The following is an 11,331-nucleotide window of genomic DNA, read 5'->3' on the forward strand; positions in this document are numbered from 1 at the left end:
TGATAAGACCGTGAACATATCCATAGATATAAAGATATTTCATTGGACCACATACAAATAATTCATATAAATAAATAAATAGTAATAAATAAAAGTTATAATAATTAGTTAACTATTAAATCATGTTAAAGCGTTTTGTGGTATTGTGATATTGTGATCTAGTTCCCTAAGTATACGCTAAAATGACATTATTTGTTAAAAAGTAAAATAACCCAACTGATCAATAACTTTTCAGCGGCAAATCATCCGGTCATGTCTTGTCCAGTCTTGATTACGTCTGCATCTTAAATCATGATATAAACTGGTTTTCTGTCAATGTCATGGATATATTTATTAACATATATAAGTATCTATACTCATGGTAAAGGCACAGAACATTGTTTTGTGGTAAAGGTTTATAGATAGTTATAATAAAGATAATAATTATTATCTATAAACCTGTGGTTTTGTTGATAATTGATAATGTTCATATATTGATAACATTAAATGTGCTGCTTAGTGCTTTTTATCATTCCATACAGTTGAATAATACTAAGATTGTATTACAGTTATGACTAATTATAATTTATAAATATTGAATTATATCAATTAATTTTGGTTTTAGAGTAAAATAGAAAAAAAATGTACATAAAAAAATACATAACAAAACAAATATTTAACCGAATTAGACCTCAAAGGAATAAGAGCACGAAAAATATAGATGAACAGTAATATTGCATATTTTGATTGAATTTTAATGTATTAAATAATAGATAGTAATAATAACAAATTAATAGAGTTGTAGATAATTCTATGTTTCAACATAGCAAATTGTTTATAAATTAAGGTTTTTAATAATAGTTAAAGTATAAATTTTATTTAATTAAATCTTATTTTGTGGTTTAACTTCCAATGTGTTATAAAATGGTTATGTAATCTGTTTAATTATGTTAAACATGTTGTATAAATGTACAAATATTTATAATTTTTAATTTTCGTTCTCATCACAGAGTAATTTTAACTTTTATTAAAAAAAATTATTTTTGACTAAAGTTATTATTTTTCTAGCAAATGGAAAAGTGTAGTTGGATTAGAAGTACATGCTCAGATTTCAAGTGAATCAAAATTATTTAGTTCAGCTGGTTGTAAGTTTGAAGCATCAGTTAATTCTCAAGTATCATTATTTGATGCAGCGATTCCTGGAACACTTCCTGTGTGTACTATATACTTGTATTATATTTTAATACAAATTTACTAAAAAATCTAAGAATAAAAAATGTATATTATGTTTCAGAGATTAAATGAAAAATGTGTTGAGGCTGCTATATTAACTGCTTTAGTACTGAAATGCAATTTAAATAAAATATCATTATTTGATCGGAAACACTACTTTTATGCAGATATGCCAGTAAAGTTATAATATTATTTTTATTTACCATTATCACCCTATGTCTAATCAAAATGTTTTCCTTCTCAATTATGTTAATATTGATATTTATTTTGATTTTATATTTTCATTGTTAAGGCTGGTTACCAAATAACTCAACAATTTAGACCAATTGCAGAAAATGGAGAGTTGATGTTTCATGTTATAGATCAAAATGTAAAAAAAGATCCTTACATTAAAACTTCTTTTATTAAACAAATACAACTAGAACAAGACAGTGGCCGTACAGTACATGATGAATCTTCTCAAACGTGATTTATTTTTATTTATTATTAATTATATTTTAGGGTATAATTTTTACAATTTTGAAAACCCATTTCTTAGTGTTAAAATATGTAAAATAATTTATTATTAATTTAATACAATAAAATATAAAAATGTAAAGTGAATATAATGAATGTGTATTCATGAATTATCTTTAAAATGATAGTAATTTCCCCAAACAAAATTTATTTTTGATATTAGTTGCATTTTAAATATTTTTTCTAACTATTTTACATATTCAATAAATAATACTTTTAGTTCATTCATAAAATATGTAAATTATATATAATGATGTATTCTGTTTATTAATTAGTAGATTTGTTGTTAATTTATGGCTAATATATTTATAGGTCTCTTATAGATTTAAATCGAGCTGGAATTGGATTAATGGAACTTGTGTTTGAACCTGATTTATGCAATGGTTTAGAAGCCTCCTCTTTAATCAAAGAATTATTATTAATATTTGAAAGTATTAAAACATGTTCTGGTCGAATGGAAGGTAATTTATTTTAATAGTTTAATAATAAGAGTAAATTAAAATTATTGAATTCCGACAAATATAATTATAAGGAACCATGAATATTTTTAAATTAAAACTATCAAAAAAGTTAATTTGTTTTATAGTTATTACTTAATATGTTTATTACTGTTGTGTTATTTATAAATAGAGGGTGCTTTAAGGGTTGATGCAAATGTTTCTATCACTAATAGAGATGAATTAGGCACACGAACTGAAATTAAAAATTTGGGAAGTGTAAAGGCAGTTCAATTGGCAGTTGACTATGAGATTTTTCGTCAAAAAAATATAATAAAAAATGGAAAAAAAATTGTCAATGAAACAAGAGGATGGGATTCGGTGTCTAACAAAACAATATCAATGAGAGATAAAGAAGTTCTACAAGTAATTTAATATAATAAAATACTAAACTATTTAATAAATATTTTAAACACTATTATTACACTATTATTTATAGGATTATCGGTTTATGCCAGAACCAAATTTATTACCACTTAATTTAAATGCATTTGATATTAATAAATTACAATTAATTATACCCGAACTACCATTTGTTATTCGTAAAAATATAATGAAAAAATATGACTTGAATATAAGGAAAACTTGTATTTTAATGGTATAAGTATTGACTGATATGATACAAAAAAAAAATTGGTTTTTACACAATTGAGATATTAAATTTACAGAATGAACCTGTTTTATTATCAATGTTTTTTGATATAATGAATCATGATAAATCTAGAAATCCATCAAGAGTTTGGAACATATTGACAATAGATTTGTTGACAGAGTTACATAAAAGATGTATTGAATCAAGTCAATGGTATAAGCTTTGTTGAAAGTCATATTTTTAATGAACATTTAATTAATAAAAATGTTATTTTTAGCAAAATTCCTTCAAATTTTATTGGTGAAGTTGTTGATTTACTAGATAATAATACATTGAACTTAGCTTATGCAAAGAAAGTAATTTCTGTATTATTTGATGAAACAAATAAATCTCCATCACAAGTATGTAATATATTTCTAATTTAATTAAGATATTAAATATAATTTCATTTCATTATCATTTAACATGCATTTTAGATTGTTACTGAAAATAATTGGGAACAAATTTACGAAGAAGAGAAAATAGATCATTTGTGTAAAGAAGTTATGATTGAGTGTCCAAAGGCTGTTAAAGATTATCGCAGAGGAAAAGTACAAGCATTAAAATTTTTGATAGGTCAACTAGCAAAAAAAACAAATAATAAAGTAAATATAGCTTATGCTTCAAACAAATTTGAAGAATTATTAAAAAATGAATGAAGTGTTTTTAATTTTATTGTTTTGTTAAATATGTTGTAACAATTTGTATAAAATAAAATATTTGTATAATCCTATTTCATTTGAATGCTTAAAGTATTCTATTACTAATTATGTATTTATGTAAGTAAACTAAAACTATACTAAACTAAAATGTAAATAAAAGTATTTACTTCATTATTATTACAAAACTTGAGGAAAGGACTAACTCAGAGATAGTTCTATAGAAGCCTGATCTAAGTTTATGTTATAGAACCTAGAATTTTATTGTTCAAAGACCTTAACACTATAGATGATACCTTTTCTATAATAGTTTTTATTATTTATATATTATATTTAAAAATATCATTGTTGCGTGCTGTCGCTCGATCGTAATTGATAGTTAAGTTTTTAAAGGATAGACTTCAATAAAATACTCAATTGTAATTTTAACTGTTTATTTAGCATAAAAAAAACATTAATATAAGAAATAATGTGGCGTGAAGGTGCTTGTGTCTTTACCTGTAAACCACATCTGAATATTGGTCTATTCCCAACCCCCTTATATACTTAGGTTTGGCGAAGATCAAACGTGCCGCGCTGGGCGATAGTTGTTTTCAACTATATTAATTAATTTGTCTCTAGCCCGCTATTTATTACCTAGATGACCTTATTCGCACTTATTTAGTTCTTATTCGCATTATATTTGTCACGACTTTTTCCAATTAAAATTCTACATATAACCATGCGATTCACATATAATATATGTACTGGTTTACCCTCTGACTTTTAATTAAAATTCATTTCTATTTTTACGAATGCGAATATTGTGTTAATAATAATCATTTTCTTGATATCTACCATTTACGATCTACATGGTCCCGTCCATGTCGTATGAGTCGTAAGGACCTACATTCATGTATGTCCGCAACATCATAATCTTGGAAAATTACATGAAAATTTCTATATTATATATTTGACTAATTCTTTTTTTTAGTATAATCTTGATAAATAAAAAGCTGTACTGCTAATAACTTATTTTTATTGATACTATATTTATATTAGAAGTGAATTTTAATTTTTTTTGAAACATGATTTTATTTAAATTGCTGAGATAGCTGATTGTGATTAACTGTATATAAAGTTATGAAAAATACATTTTTTCCTTCTATATACTTTGAAAAAATAAGGTATAAATACACAGTTTGTGAGTCTCTGGATACTGAAACACTATATTTATCAAATTTATCATTATGAAACCAAATGATTGTAATATTGGTAAATTGGTAAATTGAATATATGATAAATTTTAAAAAACTAGCAGATATTTATTAAATTACTAATGAAAAGTTTTAAAGTTAAATTTTTTATAGCAACGGCTAAAACTAGTGAGGCCATATAATATTATGATGATTAGGGCTCAGCTTTATATGTAAATACATATTTTTACTGTGAATTGAAAAATTAATTAAGGTAAATGATGAATTCGTTTCAAACGATTTGCAATAAAATTAACTATATTTTATTCTACATATTTTTACATATTTCTCAATAATTCCATTTTTTCCTACATATTTCGACAATTTTTTCACATACGACTTATTAATAATCCAATACAGACAATTTCCTATGTTTCCAAAAATATTTAAGTAAAATAATACCAATTATACCGTACGATCAGTGGCGTATTTATGCCGGAGCCACCGGGGCCTGGGACCCTCAAGGTATGTCCAAATTGGGGACCACAGGACCTTTATTACTACAACAATTTTTTTTTAATTACATTCATATAGAAAATAATTTTATCTAAAATATGATGCATTATATCATGCGTTTCAGATGTTGATACGAAGTTTGTAGAATCAAGGGACTAAGAAAAGAACAATACCGCTTTTATAACGGAACGTTAGGAACCTAGATTCACCTCTTCTTCTTTTTCTTCTTATTCGCAATCAACCATAGTACCTACTGGTACCCTTTGTGATAAAATATTGCCTATTTTTATTTTTATTTATGTATGTAAGATGTTTTCTCTTATCATTTTGATTAGTTTTTGAGATTGTTTGAACGGTTTTAATATATTCAAGAGATATTCTCTATATATACAATCGCATGCCTTTGGAAATCAACGAATAGCACATACAATTCCTTGTCGAACTCCTACATTTGCTGAAAAAATTGTTTCACAATAAATATCTGGTCTGTCTGGTCTGTAGTAGATATATTTTGTTTAAAACCTGCTTGATAATCACCTAATATGTCTTCTGTCCATGGTTTAATTCTGTTTAGTATAAATTTAGATAAAAAATTATAAGTCACGTTTAACAGAACGATGCCTCTGTAACTACCATATATCTCCTTATCGCATTATAATATAATAATAATTGTTCCAATTTATCATTGTATTTTTTTTAACACAGTCTGGAGACATGAACTGTTGTATAAATTTAGTAAGGTTATTAATTGTAGTAAGTTAGTGGCGCTATAGGAAGGAATCCTTGCAAATCAACGCTTTCAAGTTTACCTGGGTAATAAAGGGAGCAGGTGGAGGACAGTGAATAATGGACTCTTTCAAGGATCAGTTCTAGCTCTAACATTATTCAATCTATAAATGCACGATATCTCAACGATAGAAGACCAAAAGTTCTAATTTGCGGATGACATAACAATAGCGTTTCAAAGTAAAGATCTAAAAAATGGAGTGCAATCTTAACCAAAGACCTAGAGTTAATAAACACCTATTTCCGTAAGTGGCATCTAAAGCCAAACCTTAGGAAAACAGAGGTTTGTGCATTTCACCTCAATAACAAACAACCACATGATAAACTTGAGGTTTAATTTTACGGAATAAGTTTAAAGCATAATTTTCTCCCTAAATATTTGCGTACAACGCTAGACCGTTCGCTCACATATAATGAACACTAAAGTAGCCTCAGTATAAATATCCGGTCCCCGGTCAACTTGGTACAAATTTTTGCTGGAACAGGCTGGGGTACCGATGTTAAGATCTTACGGATAGCAAGCAGCGTAGAGCCTAGTTAACAATACAGCAGAGTATGGGTCCCAAGTTTGGTGTACCACCACACATGCAAAGAAAATAAACACGCAGTTTAATAGCGTAATGAGAGTAATAAGCGGGACAGTGAAATCTACTCCATTGCAATGGCTATCGACAATGCCAAGCAATTAACCATCACACTACATAGGAAAGATGCACTTATAAAAACCATTAAGAAGTCTGTAGATTACGAGCGCTAGCCTAACTTTAATATCAGATGACACTTCAAACAACTAATCAATGATTAAAATCCAGGAGCCCACCACTTGAATACACCAGAACACTGATAAGTTTAGGGTTTTATAGCGTTAAAGTATGGCGAAAAGAATGGACAAGCTTTACAGCACCAAACAGAAAACTACTAAGTGACCCTAATAATGGAGTTCTAGGAATGAATCTTCCTCGTTGCATCTGATCCACGTTAAATAGACTGCGAACACGACATGGTCGGTGTGGTTACTTCCTACACAAGTGGAAATTCCAAGATAACTCAATATGTGACTGCGGAAACGGGGAACAAACAATAAATCATATAATAGTAGATTGCTAAAGTAGAAAATTCAATCAAGGTTTTGAAGGCCTGCATGCAGTGACACCAGAAGCAATCACTTGAATTACGAACCTCGATATATGTTTATGAACCCTTATCGCAAGAAAGACTAACGTTTAATATTTGTGATTTTTGACTAATTAATATAGCTCTATTTAAAGTTATATCATTATATCCTTATATCTATATCATGTTATGTATTGGTTTAGTTAGAGTTTGATAGTTAAGTTGATTTGTGTTAAAAGCCATATGAAATAAATAATATACACCATAAAACTAATTATGCGATAAGGTTAATAAATATTGTGGGGTCATTATAGATAAAATATTATTTTATTTTTACCTGACATAAACATTATTATTAATAAATTTAAAAATATTATCACTATAATAATTTATAATTAAATTTATATAATCTAGATATTGATGCATTTTCTAAAGAGCCACAAATTATATGTTAAAGAGCCGCAGGTTCCCGACACCTGTTCTAGAATATCAAACCAATTATCAAACCATGCTGGGCTACTTGAATTAATACATATATTATTTATCCCATCAGATTTTTCAATTAACAGTTTATCAAATACTTACACGAAACAAAATAGACAACAAAAGTAATTACAAAAGTTTACAAAAGTAAACAGGTTATGTAAGATAGAAATACGTTAAATTATAAATCACATCTCAAAATCAAACACTTCCTTAGAATATTTCAAACATACAAATAAATACAAACATATAAGTAGATTCTACAAATAACTATGAAAGAGATGAATAAATCGAGAAGTACCTTTATAATATGTTATATCATATACATTGATAAATTTTATTGTTGTTCATATTGATTGACTTATTATTATTATTGACAATTATTTATTTAAAATAATAATAATAATAATAATATATTTAAAATTAAATTGAAGAAAAATAATTTCAAAATCAAATAGTCCATGGTCTGGATAATGTTTGGAGCACCGAGTGTTGCCATTTACTTATCTATCTCTACGGTAGAAATTACCAATAAAAAAGTGTAGGTCATCAGGATGGATAGATGCCAGATTTGTTTACATTATATGAAAAAATACAACAAAAATTATTTCATAGAAATACAAAGCTACTTAATTGTTATTAATAACCATGTCAATATGTATTGATTAAAAATAACAAAAAGGCTAATTATATTATATTTTACACAGTTTGGTTCAAACACTTTTAACTTCAATTTTTTCTAATGAAATGTGGTTTTTTATATGTAAATAATAAGTTATAAAAGAGTAGATATTAAGTTAATTGTTAATTTTTATTTAATACTGTTTATAAAATCCGCTTTTGGCGTTATTTTAATAAGTTAAATGATATATTTTCTTTCGCACGAGTACGTTTATTATTTTTGAAGTATTATATCGAACAGTTTAAATATAAAAAAATTCAAATAAATTTTAAAATTCCTCTCTTATTTCTGGATTCATAGGAAATAAATGTTATTCTGATAATAGACAATAGAAAAACATGCTGGGCTACTTGAATTAATACATATATTATTTAATGATAATACCATACATCCATAAAAGAACATTTTAATTAATTTTTTTCTGATAAAATTAAAATTATTAGAGTTCATCTTATATCATATTAGTTTGTAAGTTCGATTTTATATAACAATGAAAACATTTTTTACAATTTTTGAATCCGGAGGTAACATTGTTGGGACTTGCAATACCTAAATTATTTAGGGAGGAGGAATAATCCTTAAAAATTATAAAAATATTTTTTAATTATTTTCTGCTTATACCACTATACCAACGGCTATATAATGATCCAATTAGCTTTTTTTTTAAAGAAATATTTAAGGAAGTATTTTTTTTATAGATAATAAAAATTATTTTTAATTCAATAACGAATGATTATTTTGAAGCTTCACAATTTTTTATATGTCATACATGACATTTTGAAATTATTGTTCTTTATATTTTATTTATAATTAATAGTGAACATTATTTTATTATCTGTGAAGTATGAAAATTGAGACGACTAATTCTATACTAATATAAGTTTAGACGTTTGACAAAATTCGTCTTGTTCCCGGTTCTTAAAATACAATTTCAAGAACATTCGAAATTAAGATTCTTAAAATTCTTTTAGTCTCCAGTATTTAAAACACGGCAGTAGAGTGTTTTTTTTCCAACGAATTTTTAAAGTTAAATAAATTGATATACATCAAAGTTTATTTAAGCTCGTAATTTTCGTTTATAAGATCTTGGTAACAAAGAAACAAAATACAATATTAAATTAGTTTAAAATTAAAATTGAATTGTAGAGTATTATCTTTTATTAAAATAAATTTAAATGCCGTTGCATTAAATATTTCGAAAGTCTCAGTAATTACTGAAGTTTGTTGGTATCTTCATAATAGAGTTAAAAGCAAATATATGTTTTTGTAGTTCTGTATCAATAAACTGTTGATCTATATATACAAATTTTGTAGCTTACAAACATGTAAATATACATAATTGTGTATATATTTTACATAATTGTGGAATAACATTAAAATACAATTTTACATTTTTCCCGTAAAAATTCAAGTTTCAAGTTTAATACTTACTGCTCTTTATACTGAGAATCTGATTTTAAAGACCCGTAATCATTTTTTAGGAGTTCGCTACATCTAATAAACTTCATGACGTTGGTCGGTTAAGTTTAATTTTGCCGTTTTAAATGCCTACTTAGTGAAATAGTTGTCTACGCAGTACACGAGTATATTCGTAATGAATGTCTGTGGACGATGTCAACGGATTAAAAACGGAGCCATCTCAATTGGACAATATTTTACATAGGTGTACATTATAGTTGTGGCCAGACTATTTTTTAGCACGTCGTGCACAATACATACAAATGTGATACCGGGTTACCGAAAGGAGGGGGGGAATGATCTTCAAATCATGAAAAAAATTATCATCGCTTTAAAATACTAATATAATTACCGATTTTCTTAATTCCTACCGTAATTCTAAACGTCGTTTTGTTGGAATCATAATTTTGAACTAGTAAATAATATGATTTTGCAGGTCGTGCCTATACACGAGAGGCAAACCCGTCTACGGTGCATATGATCACGGTCTACAGCAGGGATCGGTAAGTAATTTACATTGGAGTCCCATGGGCGCAACTAGAACCCAAATATTGGGGGTGTTGAAATTGCTGAAAATAAAATAAAACGGTATTTAACTGTAATTACTATAAATCATATAGATCTAAAAAAGAAAACAGGAGGGCTACATTTGAAATCAGGGGTGCTAATAACCCTATTGGAGTCCTAAAGTTTAAAATAATAAATCAATGAGGTCCAGTGAAAAAATCTTTTTCAAATCTTTATGTTTTAAAAATGATAGTATAAAAATAAAAATAATTATTTGGTTATTACAATTAATTTATATTGAAAATCACAGTATTAGAAGTATGAAAATAAAAGTTGACAGGGTCTAGAGTATTGTCTTCCGCGGTCCGGATCCGGCCAGTTGTCGACCCCTGGTTTACAGATTGTAATGCGAATATAATCGTCGACTACGTGCGTACAAGTTTGATCGCGTACAGAACGCGAAGAACATAAATTTCGTTCGCAAAAATGTGATTTTTCTGTTGGAGGTCACAAAGTTGAGATGGCGTGGGCGAACGAGAAATAAAAAAATAAAAAAACCGAACGTAACACTTACTATTCACATAAATACCATTATTGTAACACGCGTACCACGTACGCGGTAATAACGATAAAGACCGGAATGAAAATAACAGACGACGGCCAAACCGACGGTACGATTAACTATCAAAGTGCGGATGTACGGGCGTGTGCGTACGTCGGTGCACGGGCAGAGCAGTCGTGCAATGATCGTTTTTCGGCCGAAGGAATTTTCCGTTCCCACCCGTTGGTCACTGGCCGTCCGCGCGATCGCCAGATATAATCGCAGCATCCGATCGACATTTAATATTATCGTTATCATTATTATTGTCGAGGACGGTGAACGGCACTTGTGCGTGCATCGCGGGGCGGATGCGTAAGGTGGCGTCGCGCGCGCGCGGGTCTACGCGCACAGCACTTTTGCGTCCATAGTAGCACCGTGTAGCAGTGGCGTTCTATTAATTGGAACGAGTGAAACGAGCGCCGCGGCTCTTGACCCATATTCGTTACTATAGCACGCACGGTGGCGGCCACGGCTCATCTCTAGGGCGCGCGCAGA

General features: G+C 28.1%; 1 protein-coding gene across 2 annotated transcripts; it reads left to right on the plus strand.

Annotated features, from left to right (window-relative positions):
• The first annotated feature begins 9 nt into the window (after window positions 1–9).
• On the plus strand, window positions 10–3,920 carry LOC112694035 (glutamyl-tRNA(Gln) amidotransferase subunit B, mitochondrial). 2 transcript variants are annotated; one of them, XM_025569367.1, is made up of 11 exons: window positions 10–170; window positions 236–707; window positions 1,048–1,192; window positions 1,274–1,387; window positions 1,505–1,677; window positions 2,041–2,189; window positions 2,359–2,591; window positions 2,665–2,823; window positions 2,894–3,030; window positions 3,095–3,218; window positions 3,294–3,920. In XM_025569367.1, exons 2-11 carry the CDS (start codon window positions 622–624, stop codon window positions 3,513–3,515), a joined length of 1,542 nt encoding a protein of 513 aa, XP_025425152.1. In that variant the 5' UTR covers window positions 10–170; window positions 236–621; the 3' UTR covers window positions 3,516–3,920. The 2 variants fall into 2 exon arrangements, with proteins under 2 accessions (XP_025425152.1, XP_025425151.1); XM_025569366.1 differs by having other exon boundaries at window positions 10–707.
• The last annotated feature ends 7,411 nt before the right edge of the window (window positions 3,921–11,331 follow it).

This window comes from Sipha flava, unplaced genomic scaffold (genome assembly GCF_003268045.1).
Source record: "Sipha flava isolate LNK unplaced genomic scaffold, YSA_version1 121_pilon_pilon, whole genome shotgun sequence".
Taxonomy (NCBI): Eukaryota; Metazoa; Arthropoda; class Insecta; order Hemiptera; family Aphididae; genus Sipha; species Sipha flava.